This window comes from Rhinoraja longicauda, chromosome 4 (genome assembly GCF_053455715.1).
Source record: "Rhinoraja longicauda isolate Sanriku21f chromosome 4, sRhiLon1.1, whole genome shotgun sequence".
In the NCBI taxonomy this organism is placed as follows: domain Eukaryota; kingdom Metazoa; phylum Chordata; class Chondrichthyes; order Rajiformes; family Arhynchobatidae; genus Rhinoraja; species Rhinoraja longicauda.
This window is the reverse complement of record NC_135956.1, coordinates 11,203,040-11,223,800: the sequence shown is the minus strand read 5'-3', so window position 1 is coordinate 11,223,800 and position 20,761 is coordinate 11,203,040. Positions and strand designations below refer to the sequence as shown.

General features: G+C 43.7%; 1 protein-coding gene across 1 annotated transcript in view; it reads left to right on the top strand.

The window, feature by feature from the left end:
* Positions 1–3,211: 3,211 nt before the first annotated feature.
* esrp1 (epithelial splicing regulatory protein 1) overlaps positions 3,212–20,761 on the top strand; it is an 86,840-nt gene continuing 69,290 nt past the window's right edge. The window contains exons 1-9 of the mRNA XM_078398409.1: positions 3,212–3,343; positions 3,503–3,631; positions 6,859–6,972; positions 9,973–10,087; positions 11,644–11,742; positions 11,830–11,884; positions 13,265–13,375; positions 16,863–16,995; positions 18,989–19,031. Of these exons, the coding sequence (XP_078254535.1) occupies positions 3,212–3,343; positions 3,503–3,631; positions 6,859–6,972; positions 9,973–10,087; positions 11,644–11,742; positions 11,830–11,884; positions 13,265–13,375; positions 16,863–16,995; positions 18,989–19,031 (931 nt within the window). The remainder of the gene's footprint in view (positions 3,344–3,502; positions 3,632–6,858; positions 6,973–9,972; positions 10,088–11,643; positions 11,743–11,829; positions 11,885–13,264; positions 13,376–16,862; positions 16,996–18,988; positions 19,032–20,761) is intronic.

Sequence of the window (20,761 nt, the reverse complement as noted above, 5' to 3'; positions counted from 1 at the left end):
GGATCGGGAGCCGCTCTAGCAGACCAAGTGGGCGGGAGGACCGGACTTTGGAAATGGCACCAAAACATAGCAGTGCCCACATGTGTAAATATGCAAAAATAATGTCACCGTGCGGTTGTATACGTGACAAATAAAGCACCATTGAACCATGGTGCATGGGCCATGGGCGTGCAGCGTAGGTTTACTAGGTTAATTCCCGGAATGGCGGGACTGTCATATGTTGAAAGACTGGAGCGACTAGGCTTGTATACACTGGAATTTAGAAGGATGAGAGGGGATCTTATCGAAACATATAAGATTATTAAGGGGTTGGACACATTAGAGGCAGGAAACATGTTCCCAATGTTGGGGGAGTCCAGAACAAGGGGCCACAGTTTAAGAATAAGGGGTAGGCCATTTAGAACTGAGATGAGGAAAACCTTTTTCAGTCAGAGAGTTGTGAAGCTGTGGAATTCTCTGCCTCAGAAGGCAGTGGAGGCCAATTCTCTGAATGCATTCAAGAGAGAGCTAGATAGAGCCTTAAGGATAGCGGAGTCAGGGGGTATGGGGAGAAGGCGGGAACGGGGTACTGATTGAGAATGATCAGCCATGATCACATTGAATGGCGGTGCTGGCTCGAAGGGCCAAATGGCCTCCTCATGCACCTATTGTATATTGTCATGTCATAAGGAATAGTAGAATTAGGCCATTCGGCCCATCAAGTCTACTCCGCCATTCAATCATGGCTGATCTATCTCTCCCTCCGAAACCCATTCTCCTGCCTTCTCCCCATAACCTCTGAAACCATTGAAATTCCTCTCACCAATTCATTTGCTCTAAATCTTTCACAATTAAAGAAAGTGCATGTTTCATAACAACTCTAGGATCTTGGATTTTTGAGGGGGAAAAGAGTTAGATCTCATCTCAAAAACCAAGAAGGGCATTCCCAAATTGTTTAATGCACAAGCTCAGCTAAAATAATAATGGTGACTAACTTTTACCCAAACCGAGACGCAATGTGCGAGACTCAGCAGGTCAGGCAGCATCCCTGGAGAACATGGACAGTTGACGTTTCAGGAGGGACTCTCAGGCTAATACTTTGTTTCTCCATTTTGACTGCTCGATGCAAAATCTCAAGTTAAACCAGCACCACTTGCAGTTCCTAGTTTCCACATTTTGATAGCGCCACTGTGAAATCTCCTCAAACTAGCATCTGCAGTTCCTTCTTTCTTCATATTTACTGTTCTACTGGGAAATCACCTCAAGTTAAACCAGCATCTGCAGTTCCTTGCTTCCACATTTTTACCCAAACTGAGTGAACTCACGCTCCTCGAATTAAAGTTTAAATATGTGACGTTGTGTTCCCTGACACTGCATATTATTTGTTTTTATTTTTGTTTTATTTATATATATTTTTTCACTGCTGGATGCAAAATCAGGTAAACCAGTATCTGCAGTTCCTTATTTCTATCAAAGATAGACACAAAAAGCTGGAGTAAATCAGCGGGCCAGGCAGCATCTCTGGAGAGAAGGAATGGGTGACGTTTTGGGTCGAGACCCTTCTTTATCTTTTGATTGCTCCAATGTAAAATCTCCTTAAGGTTGTGTATATATGTATATATATATATATATATATATATATATATATACACACACACACACACACACACACACACACACACACACACACACACACAACCTTGAGGAGATTTTACATTGGAGCAGTCAAAAGATAAAGAAAGGTCTATATATATAGACAAAATGTATATACACAGACATACAAAATATATATATATATACAGACAAAATGTAGAAATCTGTATATATATATATACATAAGTAGATTTTACATTGGAACAGACAAAATGTAGAAATGTGTGTGTATATATATATATATATATATACGCACACAGATTTCTACATTTTGTCTTATTCACAAAATGCTGGAGTAACTCAGCGGGTCAGGCAGCATCTCAGGAGAAAAGGAATGGGTGACGTTTCGGGTCGAGACCCTTCTTCAGACTGAAGACGACTACTTTTTGTCTGTTCCAATGTAAAATCTACTGATGTATATATATACAGATTTCTACATTTTGTCTGTATATATATATATATATATATATATATATACACACACAGATTTCTACATTTTGTCTGTTCCAATGTAAAATCTACTTATGTAATATATGTATCTATATGTACATACATACACAGTATGGATTCTGTAAAATCCATAATAAACAAAGAAAAGTTCAGTATATCTCATATGTATATGAACTTGAGATTTTATATTGATTATATAGAGGGAGGCCTATATTTTATGTGCTGAACATCTTTAATTGTTTATTATGGGTTTTGCAGATTACTATGTTTACACATCTGTTGTGCTGCTACAAGTCTGAATTCCATTGTTCCGTTTCGGGACCCATGAGAATAAAAGACTCTCGTTAACTTTGACGTCGCGCCAGGTGAATGTGCATCCTGGTTTCCCCCTCCCAAACCGAACAAACAACCCACACGGTTGTGCTGCTGTTCTGAAGCCCGGTCACATTGCCACGTACCTGCGCTGGGAACAGCCAATGGTTCAGCTTCTGTGGGAGCCAGGTATCTGTTTCCCCAACTCACGTGGTGTGGGCAGGTAAATGCAAGAGAGAGAGGGAGGGAGGGAGGGAAAGAGGGAAAGAGAGAGAGAGAGAGAGAGAGAGGGAGGGAGGGAGGGAAAGAAAGAGAGAGAGAGGGAGGGAGGGAAAGAGAGAGAGAGAGAGAGAGAGAGAGAGAGGGAGAGAGAGAAGGGGGAGAAAGAGTGAGAGGAGGGGGGGAGAAAGAGAGAGAAGGGGGGAGAAAGAGAGAAGGGGAGAAAGAGAGAAGGGGAGAAAGAGAGAAGAGGAGAGAGAGAGGGGGGGAGAAAGAGGGGGAGAAAGAAGGGGAGAAAGAGAGGGAGAGAGAGAGAGAGGTAGAAAGAGAAGGGGAGAAAGAGTGGGGGAGAACGAGAGAGTGGGGGGAGAAAGAGAGAAGGGGAGAACGAGAGAGGAAAAGTACTAAAGGAGGTGCCACTGATTTGCATGAGGTTTTAACGCAAGCGACAGAGTCAAGCGATCTCCCTAGTGTAGGCTTTTCTTAAGTGTAGGTAGTTCTGTTTTTGTACTTTTCCCTGCGGAAGGTGGACAGTTGATGTGGGGCGAACTTTCGGGGTGTGGATTGGCTTCTCGTGTTGTGACTTCGCTTTGTGACCATGACGGGGTCTCTCGATTACCTGGTGGTGTTATTCGGGGCGACTGCTGGGACGCGTGGTGATAAGCTGGGGTCGGATGAGAAAGAGCTGGTACTTTTGTTGTGGCAAGTGGTGGATTTGCTCAACGAAAAGGTAGGAAAAACGATCACCTGTCTGCCTCTGAATCAACGTGCAAGGAGGGCTCCTCGTCGCATATTGCCAGAGATTTAATAACACACACACAAAAACAAAAACCCACACTTCACTAAGAAGATGACATGTAATCAGAGACTTTGTTGGTTCGTTTTCTAGGCTGGAGAAGTGCACAAGGTTTTGGTGAAGCCCAATAACTTGGAATTAACGGAGCAGTGCGTTGAACAAACTGGTGTTACTCCAGAGAACCTGACAACAGCTAAACCTTTGGATCAAGTTCTTCAACAGGTGAACGGGCCGCTCTCAGTGCAGCCACCGAGTTACCCCAGCACTTTGTGTCTACCCTCGCCTTCAGTTCAAGGCTGTTTAGCGAGTTGTTTTGTTAATATATTGCCTGGGGATCAATCCAATTTCAGCAGAATTAGTTCCCCCTCTCTCTATCGCGCTCCCCCCCTCCTCTTCCCCCTCCCCTCTTCCCCCTCCCCTCTTCCCCCTCCCCTCTTCCCCCTCCCCTCTTCCCCCTCCCCTCTTCCCCCTCCCCTCTTCCCCCTCCCCTCTTCCCCCTCCCCTCTTCCCCCTCCCCTCTTCCCCCTCCCCTCTTCCCCCTCCCCTCTTCCCCCTCCCCTCTTCCCCCTCCCCTCTTCCCCCTCCCCTCTTCCCCCTCCCCTCTTCCCCCTCCCCTCTTCTCTTATTTTCCCCCTCTTCCCCCCTCTATCTCCCCCCCTTCCTCTTCTCTTCCCCCCTCTTCTCTTCCCCCCTCTTCTCTTCCCCCTCCTTCTCTTCCCCCTCTCTCTCCCCCTTCTTCTCTTCTTCCCCCTTCTTCTCTTCTCCCCCTCTTCTCTCCCCCTCCTCTCTCTCCCCATCTCTTTCCCCCCCTCTCCCCCCTCTATTTTTCTCCCCCCCTCCTCTCTCCCTCTCCCCCTTTCTCTCTAAACCACGTATGTGTCAAACGCAGGCACCCGACAAAGCAGAGGACTGCACCTTCTTTGTCCCTGTTTGGTGGGGTGGGACGGGACGGGGTGGGGTGGCGGAAAGAGAAGAAAATGGAAGAGCATTTTGTCAGTGATCCCACCTTCCGGTATTCCCATCTCAAAGTTAGAAATCAGTTGTGAGAAATTAGGTGCGAACACATTTTAGACGCGATTGTTAATCAAATGTAGCCGCTCTGTTTATGGCTAGATCTTATTTTTTAAATTATATATATTATCTAGAGATATTAGATGTATTAGTTAGATGTATTGGTTAGATATTATTTAGAGATATTAGATGTATTGGTTAGATGTATTGGTTAGATATTATTTAGAGATATTTAGATATTATATCTAGATGTTATATTTAGATATATTATTGGATATTCAGATCTATTTTTGAAGGTTGTTGTCGGGGTTATGGACAAAAGGGAGGAAATGTTTAATCTAGCACTGTAATTATTTATTCACAAAATGCTGGAGTAACTCAGCAGGTCAGGCAGCATCTCAGGAGAGAAGGAATGGGTGACGTTTCGGGCTCTGACTCTGAAGGGTCTCGACCCGAAACGTCGCCCATTCCTTCTCTCCTGAGATGCTGCCTGACCTGCTGAGTTACTCCAGCATTTTGTGAATAAATACCTTCAATTTGTACCAGCATCTGCAGTTATTTTCTTATTCTTAATCTAGCACTGTAATGCAAGTTTCAAACCTGGTTAAAGCTGAAATTAAGTTTTGTACATAATATTAAGCAAACTATCTAATCTCCTTTTTAAACTTTAAAACTTTATACATTATATATATATATATATATATAATGTGATTGACGCCTGTTCCGTGTTGTTTGTGGTTATCGTGTAAACGTTGCATTTGGAGACTCAGAAACTTGTTGACCTGAGTTTTCTTTTCGCATCGACCTGTCTGCTCACAACACAGCTGTATTGTACAGGTCGCCAGCCGGTGCAGCCAACGCTACAACAAACGGCTTTTGAGGCCTCAAACAAATCACCCATGCAAATTCAACCGAACACGTAAAGCTTTATCTAATCTTTCTGCGGTCTCTAATAGGATTAACACTAATTTGACAGGGAAAATACATGGGTTCGGTATCACACTTTAAAATAAAATGGGTTGACTGTTTACGATGCATTTTACTACAACATTTAAGAGACATTGGGACAAGTAGGATACATTTGGACACGGATGGCAAAGGTGTGGAGGGATATGGGCCAAACGCAGGCAGGTGGGTCTAGTGCAGATGGAGCATCTATCTGCGCTGCCTTTACCTTGCACTAAACGTTATTCCCTTATCATGTAGTATAAGAAAATAACTGCAGATGCTGGTACAAATCGAAGGTATTTATTCACAAAATGCTGGAGTAACAGCAGGTCAGGCAGCACCTCAGTCTGAAGAAGGCTCTCGACCCGAAACGTCACCCATTCCTTCTCTCCAGAGATGCTGCCTGACCCGCTGAGTTACTCCAGCATTTTGTGAATAAATTCCCTTATCATGCATCTGTACACTGCAAATGGCTCGATTGTCTTTAGGCTGGCTGAATAGCACACAGCAAACGGTTTTCACGGTACTTAGGTACATGTGACAGTAAGCAAACTAAACCGAGGTCGGGCCGAAGGGCCCTTTCCATGCTGTAGGAGTGGAGGCTGATTCACTGGATGCATTCAAAAGAGAGTTAGATAGAGCTCTTAGGGCTAGCTGAATGAAGGGATGTGGGGAGAAGGTAGGAACGAGGTACTGATTTTAGATGATCAGCCATGATCACATTGAATGGTGGTACTGGCTTGAAGGGCCGAATGGCCTACTCCTGCACCAATTGTCTATGTGTATAACTCTAAGACTAATCATTTGAGCAAAGTATTGAGCACAATATTTCTGTGTAAAAAAATAATGTTATTGGACACAAATTGCTTTGGTGTCCAATGCTGGAGTAACTCAGCGAGTCAGGCAGCATCTCTGGAGAGAAGGAATGGGTAACGTTTCGGGTCGAGAGCCATCTTCAAACTGAGAGTCAGGGGAGAGGGAGTTTCTGACTCTCCAGAGAGTCTCGACCCGAAACGTCACCTATTCTTTTTCTCCAGAGGCTGCCTGACCCACCAAATTACTCCACCATTTTGTGTCTATCTTGGGTGAAAACCAGCACCTGCGGTTCCTTCCTATACAAATAATGTTATTAGATTTCCATTAAAGATCCACATGTAGTTAAGATGAAGCAAAACAAGCAACATTCTGAGTAAACGAAATCAGCAGTTGACTGCTGATCAATGTGATTTTAATTTAGTTTCTTGAGGAATAGAAAATGCCAAGCATGGGTGTCAGGGGTTATGGGGAGAAGGCAGGAGAATGGGGTTAGGAGGGAGAGATAGATCAGCCATGATTGAATGGCAGAGTAGACATGATGGGCCAAATGGCCTAATTCTGCTCCAATCCCTTATGACCTTATGCCTCGTGTTCAGCGGAGATTTTTATTTTAACTCCCTTCCTGACAAATCTAGAGGGATATTTGGAAATAACCACTAATTGTTTTTGCATAGTTCGATCAATCTGTGAGCAGTGAATTGAATATTGGATTGGGGACTTCGTTCTGTCTATGTACAGATGGTCAACTACATATACGTCAGGTCTTCCACCCCGAGGCCTCTCGCAAGGTATGCGCTTCATTACATTTATTGTCTGTCTGCCTCCCTCACTGTCTGTAATATACACTGATGAGCCAAAACATTATGTCATCATGGGCACTCTGACCGGTCTGTGGCTATGCAGCCCCATACGCAGCAGGGTGCGATGCACTGTGTATTGTGACACATTCCTCCCGTGACCACCATTAAAATTTTCTGTGACTTGTGCCACAGTCGACCTGTCGGTTTGGACCAGACGGGATACCCTTTGTTGCCGTCGCGCATCTATGAGCCCTGGGCGCTCAACACCCTGTCGCCGATTTGTGGTTTGGCCCTCCTCGGACCACTGTCGGTAGGTACTCACCACTGCTGACCAGGAGCACCCCACAAGCCTTGCCATTTCAGAGATGCTCTGACCCAGTCGTCTGGCCATAACAATTTGGCCTGTGCTAAAATCACTCAGGTCTTTACTCCTGTCCATTTCTCCTGCATCCAACACATCAATCTCAAGAACTGACTGGTCACTTGCTGCCTAATATATCCCACCCCTTGACAGGTGCCATTGTAACAAGGTAATCAATGTTATTCACTTCACCTGTCAGTGGTCAGGTGTGGAGTCTGAAGAAGGGTCTCGACCCGAAACATCATCCGTTTCTTCTCTCCAAAGATGTTGGCTGTGCTGCTGAGGTGCTCCAGCATTTTGGGATATGTTAAACTTGTTTATTTACTTTTATTAAGGAAAACGCAAAGTTCTGGAGTAACTGAGTATTGAAGTTGGGAGGCCATGTTGCAGTTACAGTATATAAGACATTGGAGAGGCGACCACATTTAGAGTATTGTGTTCAGTTTTGGGCACCATGTTTTCGGAAAGATGTCGTCAGGCTGGAAAGGGTGCAGAGAAGATTTACGAGGATGTTGGCAGGACTCGAGGGCCTGAGCTATAGGGAGAGGTTGAGCAGGCGGCGACTTTATTCCTTGAAGCGCAGGAGGATGAGGGGTGATCTTTTTGAGGTGTATAAGATAATGATAGGATCAGACCAGGTAAATGCAGAGTCCCTTGCCCAGATTCGGGGAATCGAGAACCGGAGGAATAAGGTTTAGGGTGAGGAGGGGGGTGGCGGGAGAGATTTAATGGGAACCTGAAGGGTAACTTCTTTATACAAAGAGTGGTGGGTGTATGGAACAAGCTGCCAGAGGAGGTAGTTGAGGCAGGTTCTATTGCAGCGTTTAAGAAACATTTAGACTGGTACATGGATAGGACAGGTTTGGAGGGATATGGGCCAAACACAAGCAGGTGGAACTAGTGTAGCTGAAACATATTGGTCGGTGTGGGCAGGTTGGGCCAAATGGCCTGTTTCTGCTCTGTATGAATCTATGAACAGTGAGCTAAGCAGCTTTTGTGGAGAAACAAAGAACTGCAGATGCTGGTTTATACCAAAGATAGACACAGAGTGCAGGAGTAACTCAGCGAGTCAGACAGCCTCTCTGGAGAAAAAGGATAAATGACGTTTCGGGTCGGGACCCATCCTACATTTGAGGAGGGCGCTGTCTGAAGAAGGGTCCTGACCCCAAATGTCCTTCATCCAATTCCCTCCACAGATGCTGCCTGACCGGCTGAGTTTCTCCAACACTGCATTTAACTCAAGTTGAGTCTGAAGAAGGGTCTCGACCTGAAACATCACCTATTCCTTCTCTGCAGAGATGCTGCCTGTCCCGCTGAGGGACTCTGACATTTTGTGTCTATCTTCGGTGTAAACCAGCATCTGCAGTTTCTTCCTACAAGCAGGGCCATCTTAACGCATGGGCCTGATGGGCACTTGCCCAGGGCCCCACGAGCATAGGGGCCCCATGCTGATCTGTGTATGTTAAGTGACTTGCAATAAATAAATACTACTTTAAAAATGTAGGTTCAATAAGTGCTTTTTTCGCAACATTTTCAGTCCATAAGTGTTTTTTTCGCAACATTTTCCATCCCTAAGTGCTTCTCACAGCGATCTGTTTCGCAACAATTAGCTCCCTAAGTGCTTTGCTTTTCCATCCCTAAGTGCTTCTCACAGCGATCTGTAAGTGCTTTTCGCAACAATGTAGCACCCTAAGTCCATCGCTAAGTGCTTTTCGGTAAGTGCTTTTCGCCGGCACGACAGGGGGGGGCTGGTAGGGAAAGGGGGGTGGGGGAGAGTAACGGTGGGGGCGACGGGGAGGGTGCGTGTGAGTAGTTGTCGTAGGGGCCCCAGTACACTGCTTTGCCCGGGGCCCATAATGCTGTAAAGACGGCCCTGCCTACAAGCTGAGTTTTACTCATGGATTTCAGCATCTGCAATCCTTGTGGTCTCCCTGTTACCTTAATGACAGAGTATTCTAACGTCAAATTCCAATGGGCAAGCCCATTCAAAAATATGTTTTCGTAACATGTAATGGTATTTTTAAAATTAATTAAACATATTGAATAAATAACAAGATGTTGGGTCCTACTTTTGCACAAACTCAAGGGAAAGCTGAAAAATCAAGAGATGTGGGATGTTTCCACGAGTGGGAGTGTCCAGAACCAGAGGTCGTAGCCTCAGAATTAAAGGACGTTCCTTTAGGAAGGAGATGAGGAGGAATTTCTATAGTCAGAGGTGGTGAATCTGTGGAATTCATTGGCACAGAAGACTGTGGAGGCCAAGTCAGTGGAGAAGAGTCTCGACCCAAAATGTCACCCATTCCTTCTCTTCAGAGATGCTGCCTGTCCCGCTGAGTTACTCCAGCTTTTTGTGCCTATCCAAGTCAATGGATATTTTTTAAGGCAGAGATAGATAGATTCTTGATTAGTACGGGTGTCAGGGGTTATGGGGAGAAGGCAGGAGAATGGGGTTGAGAGGGAGAGATAGATCAGCCATGATTGAATGGGGGTGTAGACTTGATGGGCCAAATGGCCCAATTCTGCTCTGAGAACTTATGAACTTATGAAATCGCTGTTGTGATCGATTTGTGTTCAGACGGACAAATGGCTTCAGTTTACATGTATTCTTTCCCCCCCCCCCCCGACAGAATGTTTCGTTGCCAGAATGCTTCTATTCTTTCTTTGATCTACAAAAAGAATTTAAGAAATGCTGCCCGGATGCTACCGACCTCCACGAAGTCGATCTCAATGTCATGTCGGACCGTATCCTTAGTAAATGTTTCTTTATTCTTCCCCAGGGGCTGGTCGTGGAATCGGCCATTGGGAGGGGGAGTTAAAGTGCTGGGCCACCGGGAGATCAGTTTTGTTAATGCGGACCGAGCGCAGGTGTTCAGCGAAGCGATCGCCGAGCCTGCGCTTGGTTTCGCCGATATAAATTATTAAGGGGTTGGACACGTTAGAGGCAGGAAACATGTTCCCAATGTTGGGGGAGTCCAGAACAAGGGGCCACAGTTTAAGAATAAGGGGTAGGCCATTTAGAACTGAGATGAGGAAAACCTTTTTCAGTCAGAGAGTTGTGAATCTGTGGAATTCTCTGCCTCAGAAGGCAGTGGAGGCCAATTCTCTGAATGCATTCAAGAGAGAGCTAGATAGAGCTCTTAAGGATAGCGGAGTCAGTGGGTATGGGGAGAAGGCAGGAATGGGGTACTGATTGAGAATGATCAGTCATGATCACATTGAATGGCGGTGCTGGCTCGAAGGGCCGAATGGCCTCCTCCTGCACCTATTGTCTATTGTCTAAGTAAGGAGATCCGATGTTTCCCGAAGAGTTTTGTGGTTTAAAAAGCCCTCTGCAAAACAAAAACAGTGATCATTGCAGTCCGATAATGCCGTGCACTTCCACAGGGAACAATGTGCGTGATTGTGGTGCTGCAATGCGATGTAGTTGATGCGTAGATTATTTCACACTTGTGCTCAGGCCAACGTGGCAATCATTTGTTTACAAACAAATAAAGCCCTCAACTCATGCAATACGACTCACAACACGACTTGTCATTTACAGTCGCCAACAGACTTTACTGGAGAAACGAGAAACTGCAGATGCCGGTTTACTAAACAAAAACACAAAGTGCTGGAGTAACTCGGCAGGCCAGGCAGCACTCTTGTGGGTGGGGAGTGGGGTGCATACCTAGGTGGCGTTTCAGGTCCGGACCCTTCTTCCGAATGATAGCCCTTCCTCCCCTAAACACAATAGAACAATGTTAGAGCCACCCAAGAGAGACTCAGAGTGCTGGAGTAACTCAGCGGGACAGGCAGCATCTCCGGAGAGAAGGAATGGGTGACGTTTTGGGTCGAGGTCCATCTTCAGACCCTTAAGAAGATAGTCTGAAGAAGGGTCTCGACCCGAAACGTCACCCGTACCTTCTCTCCAGAGAAGCTGCCTGTCCCGCTGAGTTACTTCAGCGTTTTGTGTCTATCTTCGGTGTAAACCAGCATCTGCAGTTCCTTCCTACACAATGTTGGTGTCACCTTCTCTTCATTCTAACTTCGTCCTACTATGGAAGTGTTGATTTCATGATTGTCTTTCTTGAAAGCAATATTAATACTCAATGATACTCAATCGATCAACCCTGATCAAATGGCGGAGCAGACTCAAAGGGCCGAATGGCCTAATTCTGCTCCTATGAATTATACCCCTCCCTCAACTTTCCTCCCCACTTCTCCAATACCAGAAAAGCAAATAAAACTATTAATACACAGTTATCATTACTAAAAGATTTATCATCAAATATCTTTCCTTGATAAGTTTTACTTTGCAGACCTAAATCTTGAAGATAATTCTGCCACCTACAAATTTGGTGTTTCTGATATTATGACTGCAACCAGTATTGTACTAGCCATCATTTCTGAACCGCACAGTAAGTTCCATTGATTCAGTACATTTTTATAAGCATTAATATGAATGAGTCAAATATTTAGCTTTGTAATGCCTTTCTTCTGTTCAGACCACAGGTTTATAGACCCCGAAAGAGTGAATTACAAATTTGAAACGGGGACTTGGTAAGTGCTCACAATTTAATAATAATAATAATAATGCATTTTATTTATATAGCGCTTTTCATATACTCAAAGACGCTTTACAGAGATTTAGAGAACATAGGGAAATGAATAATTAATTAATTGATTAATTAATTAATTAATAATTAATTAATTGTCTTAAAACCACGGGCTTTAGAGCCATGCTCTGTGCGGTAGAGATTCAATGTTTACTTGTGTAGGAAGGAACTTCAGATGCTGGTTTAAACCATTGATAGACACAAAACGCTGGAGTAACTCAGCGGGACAGGCAGCATCTCTGGAGGAAAGGAATGGGTGACGTTTCTGGTCGAGACCCTTCTTCAGTCTGAAGTTGGGTCTTCACCTGAAACATCACCCATTCCTTCTCTCTAGAGATGCTGCTTGTCCTGCTGAGTTACTCCAGCATTTTGTGTCTATCTTCGATTTAAACCAGCATCTGCAGTTCCTTCCTACACAAATGAATGAAACATATGCAAAAAAGTAACGACGATAAAGGAAACATGCCATTGTTAGCTGTCGGCTAGACGAAAACGAGTGAAAGGCAATGAGACTCAACAAGATAGACTTTGAAGCTAGAACAATGACTTGGGTGGGTGGGGGAGGGATGGAGAGAGAGAGATGATGCAAGGGTTAATTGAAGTTAGAGAAATCATACAGTATTCATACTGCTGGGTTGTAAGCTGCCCAAGGGAAATGTTTAATTGTTTACTCTGTGATGGTCCTTTTCCTTGTCTATTTGTCTCCGTAGGCAGATGACATGTTGACAAAAATGATATGACTTGGCATTGAAGGCAGCCTATTGACACAGCAAGAATTTAGTAAGCAAGGTTCAATGCTGTGTAGAGTCATACAGCGTTTGCCCACACTTGTAGAGTCATACAGCGTGGAAACAGGCACTTGCCCACACCGACCATCTACACTAGTTCCACCTGCCAGCATGTGGCCCACATCCCTCCAAACCTTTCCCATCCATGGACCTGAATCTCTAAACTAAACTAAAATCTGTCAGAAGGAACAGCATATACTGGTTTACACTGAAAATAGACACAAAATGCTGGAGTATCTCAGCGGGGTCGGCAGCATCTTTGGAGAGAAGGAATGTTAAAAAGAATCTAACTAAGGCAGAGAGAGATAGGTAGATTCTCGATTAGTGCGGGTGTCAGAGGTTATGGGGAGAAGGCAGGAGAATGGGGTTAGGAGGGGAAGGTAGATCAGCCATGATTGAATGGTGGAGTAGACTTGATGGGCCGAATGGCCTAATTATGCTCCTATCACATATGACCGTATGATCTAATGTTAAATAAATGGAAGATGAATGAATATAATGTTAAAAATAATTCTTCACTTTTTTTTAATAAACAGCAGCAAGACGGAGATAATTGATGATAATACTGTTGTCAGAGCCAGAGGATTACCTTGGCAGTCATCTGACCAAGACATTGCTCGATTCTTCAGAGGTCTAAACATAGCTAAGTTAGTATTTGATTTTTTTTTTAAAGCTAGTAATGACTGCATAATATACCATTAAATCGTTTAAAAAAACATATCCTGTGATTATTGCTTCAAAATTTGCATAGGCTTAACTATCTTCTTTCCCATGATATTTATTACTTTTTTCCCTCCCCTTTCCGCTCTCCACGTGTGGTTCACTTTAAGTGCCTCTATAATCAATCGTGCGAAGAACAGAGTCATAGAATCATATAGCATGAAACAGGCCCTTTGGTCCAACTCACCCACCAAGATGCCCCATCTGCCTAGTCCACCGTCCTGACCTCCCCACCATCAAAGTTATTTACAGGAGTCGCTGCTTCAAAAAGGCAGCCGGCATCATCAGAGACCCACACCACCCTGGCCACAGACTCATTTAACCCCTGCCATCGGGAAGAGGTACAGGAGCCTGAAAACTAACGTCCAGGTTCAGGAACAGCTGCTTCCCTACAGCCATCAGGCTATTAAACACTACAACCTCAAATAAGCTCTGAACTACACACACACACACAGACTATTATTGTTTTGTGTGTGTGTGTGCTGAACTTTTTTTCTCATTTGTTAAATTGTTTACAGTGTACTATGTTTACATATTCTGTTGTGCTGCTGCAAGTAAGAATTTCATTGTTCTACCTGCTATCTGGGGCATACGACAATAAAACGCTCTTGACTCTTGCATTAGTCCCACCTGCCCGTGTTTAGCCCATATCCCTCTAAACCTTTCCTATCCATGTACCTGCCCAAATGTCTTTTAAATGTTGTTATAGTCCCTGCCTCAACTACCCCCGCTGGCAGCTCGTTCCATACACCCAGCACTCTTTGTGTGAAAAGGTTACCGCTCAGTTTCCTCGTAAATCTTTCCCCTCTCACCTTAAATGTCAAGGTGAGATAACTGTTAAATAAATGCGGTATTTGGCATCTTCAAAATAAATGTTTCTGTCACTTTTATATAGTTAGAAACAGTTATAGAATCAGCAGTCATAGTTGTGCACAGTTATAGAATCTACAGTCATAGTTGTGCACAGTTATAGAATCTACAGTCATAGTTGTTCACAGTTATAGAATCTACAGCCATAGTTGTGCACAGGTGTAGAATCTACAGTCATAGTTGTGTACAGGTGTAGAATCTATAGTCATAGTTGTGCACAGTTATAGAATCTACAGCCATAGTTGTGCACAGTTATAGAATCTACAGTCATAGTTGTGCACAGTTATAGAATCTACAGTCATAGTTGTGTACAGGTGTAGAATCTATAGTCATAGTTGTGCACAGTTATAGAATCTACAGCCATAGTTGTGCACAGTTATAGAATCTACAGTCATAGTTGTGCACAGGTGTAGAATCTACAGCCATAGTTGTGCACAGTTATAGAATCTACAGTCATAGTTGTGCACAGGTGTAGAATCTACAGTCATAGTTGTGCACAGTTATAGAATCTACAGTCATAGTTGTGTACAGTTGTAGAATCTACAGTCATAGTTGTGCACAGTTATAGAATCTACAGTCATAGTTGTGTACATAGAATCTACAGTCATAGTTGTTCACAGTTATAGACCCAGGAAATGCAAAGGTGTCCTAATGAAAAATATTGCAAATCTCTCAAAATGTTCCATTGGTTCTTCTATGTGTAGATGTTGTTCTTTCTGATATGATCTGCTACACTGTCAACAATTCCAACTAAGGGACCCGAGTCAGTGAAAGACCAAATCACGATATGAGGAAAGTTTAATATGACACAAGACAAAGAATGCACTTTCTTTTTCCGATACTCTGATTACAAATGAATAGGTTATAAATTTCTATCTCAAAACAAGCATTATATCTAATAATTATGACCCTTCATTCTTTTGCCATTCACTGTGAAGAGATGATTTATTTTAGCCTCTGATCACATTGAAAATTGTGATGCGTCTACGATCATAAGAGAAATAGATAGGTGTGTATAATCATGAGGGGAATAGATAGAGTAAACTCACAGAGGCTTTTACCCAGAGCATGAGAATCAAGAACCAGAGGACATGGGTGAGGAGGGAAACATTTAATAGGAACATGAGGGGCAACCTTTTTTTTACACAAAGGGTGGTAGGTATATGGAACGAGCTGCCGGAGGAGGTAGTTGAGGCAGGGACTATCACAACATTAAAAAACATTTGGTCAGGTACATGGATAGGATAGGTTTAGCATATGGGCAGGTGGGATTTGTGTAGATGGGGCATGTTGGTCGGCGTGGGCAAGTTGGGCCAAATGGCCTGTTTCCACACTGTATCACTCTATGACTCTTATATCTATATAATTTGGTTGGACAGTACACTGCATTATCTGATTTTGCATTTCTTTGCTAAGGACATGGTCGTGTCTAGATCCACAGGTGTTCAAACCATGGGGTAATTTGAGAGTATCGGCAAATGTCACATCTGTGAACTCTGTACGCAGGCAATTTTCAATGGAAGCTGCTAGATAATGATCATGTCAAACTTGCAATGCAAATTTAAGCTATTGTGCCCCTTGCTGGTCCTTTGCAAGAACTCTGCTACGATCCCCACTCATGACATCACTATAATTCTAAGTTCCTCCCACACACTTCAGGTACCGTGTTCAAGATTTATTAAAAAAACGTAAAATCTCAATTTCCCCTCTGATTCTTTTATCAATGGATTTGAGACTAAACTCCTTTCTTGAACCACGTCAAAATCCTCACCTTGAAAATCTATACAATGTCAACCCCCGGGTAAGCTAAAATGCAAATTTAACCTAAATTCACGATATGATACGATGGAACTTTATTTATCCCGGGAGGGAAATCGACCAGAAGTCAGATAGGGTCATACATCTCTCCACGGATGCCAGAGATGCTGCCTGTCCCGCTGAGTTACTCCAGCATTTAGCGTGTCTATAAACATTAGTCATCGAGTGATACAGTGTGGAAACAGGCCCTTCGGCCCAACTCATCCATGCTAACCCAGGTGCCCCATCTACACTAGTCTCACCTGCCTGCGTTTGACCCTTATCCCTCTGTACTTTTCCTACCACATATCTGTCCAAATGTCTTTTAAATTCTGTTACAGTACCTGCCTCAACTGACAGCTCATTCCATTTATCCATCACCCTCTGTGTGAAAAAAGTTACCCCTCTAGTTCCTCTGAAGTCTTTCTCCTCTCACCTTAGACCTATGTCCACTGGTTCTTGATTCCCCTACTCTGAGTAAAAGACTCTGTACATCTGCCCCAATCTATGCCTCTCAGATCTTATACACCTCTATAAGATCACCCCTCATCCTCCTGTGCCCAGGAATGCAAACCTGGGAATATTTGATCAATATCTAAAAAAGCAGTATTGGATTGTTTCAGGACCTGAATATGGGCTCTCTATTGGGCACTTCCATTCAATAGCATGTAGGTCAGATGACATTACTACTATTTGTAGAAATAACTGTAAATGTTTGCGTTATTGCCATGTATTTTCATTTTCAAGGGGTGGTGCTGCACTCTGCCTAAATTCACAGGGAAGACGGAATGGAGAAGCCCTAGTGAGATTCATCAATAGTGAACACAGAGACCTGGCGTTGCAAAGAAACAAGCATCACATGGGGAATCGATATATTGAGGTATGCCATTGAAACATAGAAAGTAGGTGCCATACTAGGAGTAGGCCATTCGGCCCTTCGAGCCAGCACCACCATTCAATATGATCATGGCTGCTCATCCAGAATCAGTACCCTGTTCCTTTTTCCCATATCCCTTGATTCCGTTTTAGAGACCAAATGTGGCCTGGTCTACGTGCTCTGGTCTACAAGACCCCAAATGTAAAACACGTTTAAAAGCAGAGACCACGTGTCAAACATTTAGGGGTATAATATCTAAACTGGGAACGCAGTCCAGCGGACATTTTATCAGGACACTTCACAGCTTGGTTTGTAAACGGCTGTGGGAAATTGTAGAGAATTGTGGACGCAGCCCAGACCATCACACTAACTAACCTCCCTTTCATTGACGCCATTTGTACATCACACTGCCTCGGACAATCAAGGACGAATTGCACCCTGTCCACTCCCTATTTCCCCTCTCCCATCGGGGGAAAAAGGCGCATCTCCAGATTCAGATTCATTGTTGTACATTGTTTAGAAAAGAACTGCAGATGCTGGTTTAAATCGAAGGTAGACACAAAATGCTGGAGTAACTCAGCGGGACAGGCAGCATCTCTGGAGAGAAGGAATGGGTGATGTTTCGGGTCGAGACCCTTCTTCAGGCTGATGTCATAGTTTAGTTTAGCTCAGAGATACAGTGCAGAAAAAGGCCCTTCGGCCCACACCGACCAGCGATCCCCGCACATTAACACTATCCTACACACGCTAGGGACAATTTGCACTGATACCAAGCCAATTTACGTCTTTGGGGTGTGGGAAGAAACCGAAGATCTCGGAGAAAACCCACGCGGTCGTGGGGAGAACGTGCAAACTCCATACAGAAAAAAAGGCACACTTTAGAGGAAAGGCAAATTAGATGAATTATCTTTCTCAACTGCAATTGTCTTGTGCCATGGAGATCAGCATTAAAAATAGCTTCTGGGATAGTGCTGTTGTTCATTTATCACATAGAGTCATACAACGTGGAAACAGGCCATTCGGCCCTTCTCGCCCACATCAACCAACATGTCCCATCTACGCTAGTCTCACCTGCCTGCATTTGGCCTATATCCCTCTAAACCAGTCCTATCCATGTATCTGTCCAAATGTTTCTTAATGTTTAACATAAGACAAACAGAAGATTGAGAAGTAGTTTTAGCGCTCTCAACATTGTTGCAATCATTATTTGGTGGTGTTTGCTCATTCCACGAAAACATTGACTTCTAAACGAGTTGGTGGAAAGCACAGTGGCGCAGCGGTAGAGTTGCTGCCTCACATGATTTTCAGCAATTGAGCTAGTTCTCCCTGGTTGCAACTTACGACATTTGTTTTAGTAAAAATGACTGCTTGAAGTACTTTGAATGCAGTGGAACATCCCAAAAGGCAGAAAAATGCCCTCCCCTTGGCTTGCTATTTTTGTTGATGATTTTTCTACTCTTTTTAGAAATTCTCACTTAAAGTATTTAATGCAGAAGGGAGCACTGATTTTGGTTGTCATTTTAAGGTTGAGCAATTTATATCATCATTATCGGTAAAACCATGCAGACTTTTTATTGTTTAAAAAAGGCAAAATGCTGCAGGGACTAAGCAGGTCAGGCAGCATCTGTGGAAGGAATGGATAGATGACATTTCAGGAGGGGTTGGGAGGGAGAGATAGATCAGCCATGACTGAATGGCAGAGCAGACCTGATCAGCCGAATGGCCTAATTCTGCTCCTCACACTTATGAACATTTTGGATTGGGACCCTTCTTCAGACTGAACCCTTCCACCAGTCTGATCCGCTGAGTTCCTCCAGCAATTTATTTTGTTTTGCTCAAGGTTCCAGCCTCTGTAGTTTCTTGTCTCCAGATTTTCATTTGTGTAGCACCAGGATATCTGAAAGCACTTTACAACCAACAAAATACTATGTTGTAATGTCGGAAATGGAAAGATAAGAGCACACAATTTTCTCATTGTTAACTTTTTTTAAAACAGGTGTACAAGGCAACTGGAGAAGATTTTTTAAAGATCGCTGGAGGTAAAGTTACCATTATTAATGCATCTATTTTAGTAATTTTCATGTTTTTTGCATGTAAAATGGTAGAAATTTGATATTCAAAACTATAGTTCTGTTCAGTTTAGTTTATTACCTCGGTAGGTACAGTGAAAAGCTTTTGTTGCGTGCTATTCAGTCAGCAGAAAGACAATACATGATTACAATCGAGCCATTCACAGTGTATAGATACATGATAAGGGAATAACATTTAGTGCAAGGTAAAGCCAGCAATGTCCAATCAAGGATGGTCCAACGGTCTCCAATGAGGTAGATAGTAGTTTAGCACTGCTCTCTGGTTGTGGTAGGATGGTTCAGTTGCCTGATAACAGCTGGGAAGAAACTGTCCCTGAATCTGGAGGTGGGCGTTTTCACACTTCTATACCTTTTGCCTGATGGGAGAGGGGAGAAGAGGGAGTGGCCAGGGTGCGTCTCATCCCTGATTATGCTGCTGGCCTTGCCGAGGCAGCGTGAGGTGTAGATGGAGTTAATAGGAGGTCTGAAGAAGGGGTTCGACCCGAAACGTCACCCATTCCTTCTCTCCAGAGATGCTGCCTGTCCCGCTGAGTTACTCCAGCTTTTTGTGTCTATCTTCAAAAGAAGAGCACTGCAATTTCTTGAAATAGAAGCTAAGTCCATATTATAGGGGAAAAGAATGCCGTCTTACATTGATAAACGTGTGTCAAAACATAAGTGAACTATCTTAATGTCAAAATCTAACAATGGGTTTAAGAAGAAAGTTGTCATGCAAAATAGAAAATATTGTAATTGAGTCCGGGTGATATTGATATGAATCTGCTGCATTCTTCACCATCAGTAAAACAAAATTGCAAATTTGGAGATTTTAATTGTTAATATACTTGGTAGCCAGGTCATCATGCACAAATTTCTGCTGTCATGCATTGTAATTAGACCTTCATTTTTTTGCTTTGTTTTGGATTTTATTTTAGTAACATGAGTTCATCAATTCATAAATCAAAAATAAGCCATTCGACCCATCAACTCTTCTCCGCCATTCAATCATGACTGATTTCTCTGTCCCTCTCAACCCCATTCTCCAGCCTTCTCCCTGTAATCTTTGACATCCTCACTAATCAAGAACCTATCAAACTCCGCTTTAAAAACTTCCATTGACTTGGCCTCCTCTGTCGTCTGCGGCAATGGATTCCACAGATCCACCACCCTCTGGCTAAAGAAATTCCTCCTCGTGTCCTTTCTAAAAGGCGGCACGGTAGCGCAGTGGTAGAGTTGCTGCTTTACAGCGAATACAGCGCCGGAGACTCGGGTTCGATCCTGACTACGGGTGCTGCACTGTAAGGAGTTTGTACGTTCTCCCCGTGACCTGCGTGGGTTTTCTCCGAGATCTTCGGTTTCCTCCCACACTCCAAAGACGTACCGGTATGTAGGTTAATTGGCTGGGTTAATGTAAAAATTGTCCCTAGTGGGTGTAGGATAGTGTTAATGTACGGGGATCGCTGGGCGGCACGGACTTGGAGGGCCGAAAAGGCCTGTTTCCGGCTGTATATATATGATATGATATGATATGATAAAAGTACTTGCCTTTATTCTGAGGCTATGGGCTCTGGTCCTAGACTCTCCCACTGGTGGAAACATCCTCTCCACATCCACTCGATCCAGGCTTTTCACTATTCGGTAAGTTTCAATGAGGTCCCTCCTCATCCTTCTAAACTCCAGCGGGTACAGGCCCTGTGCCG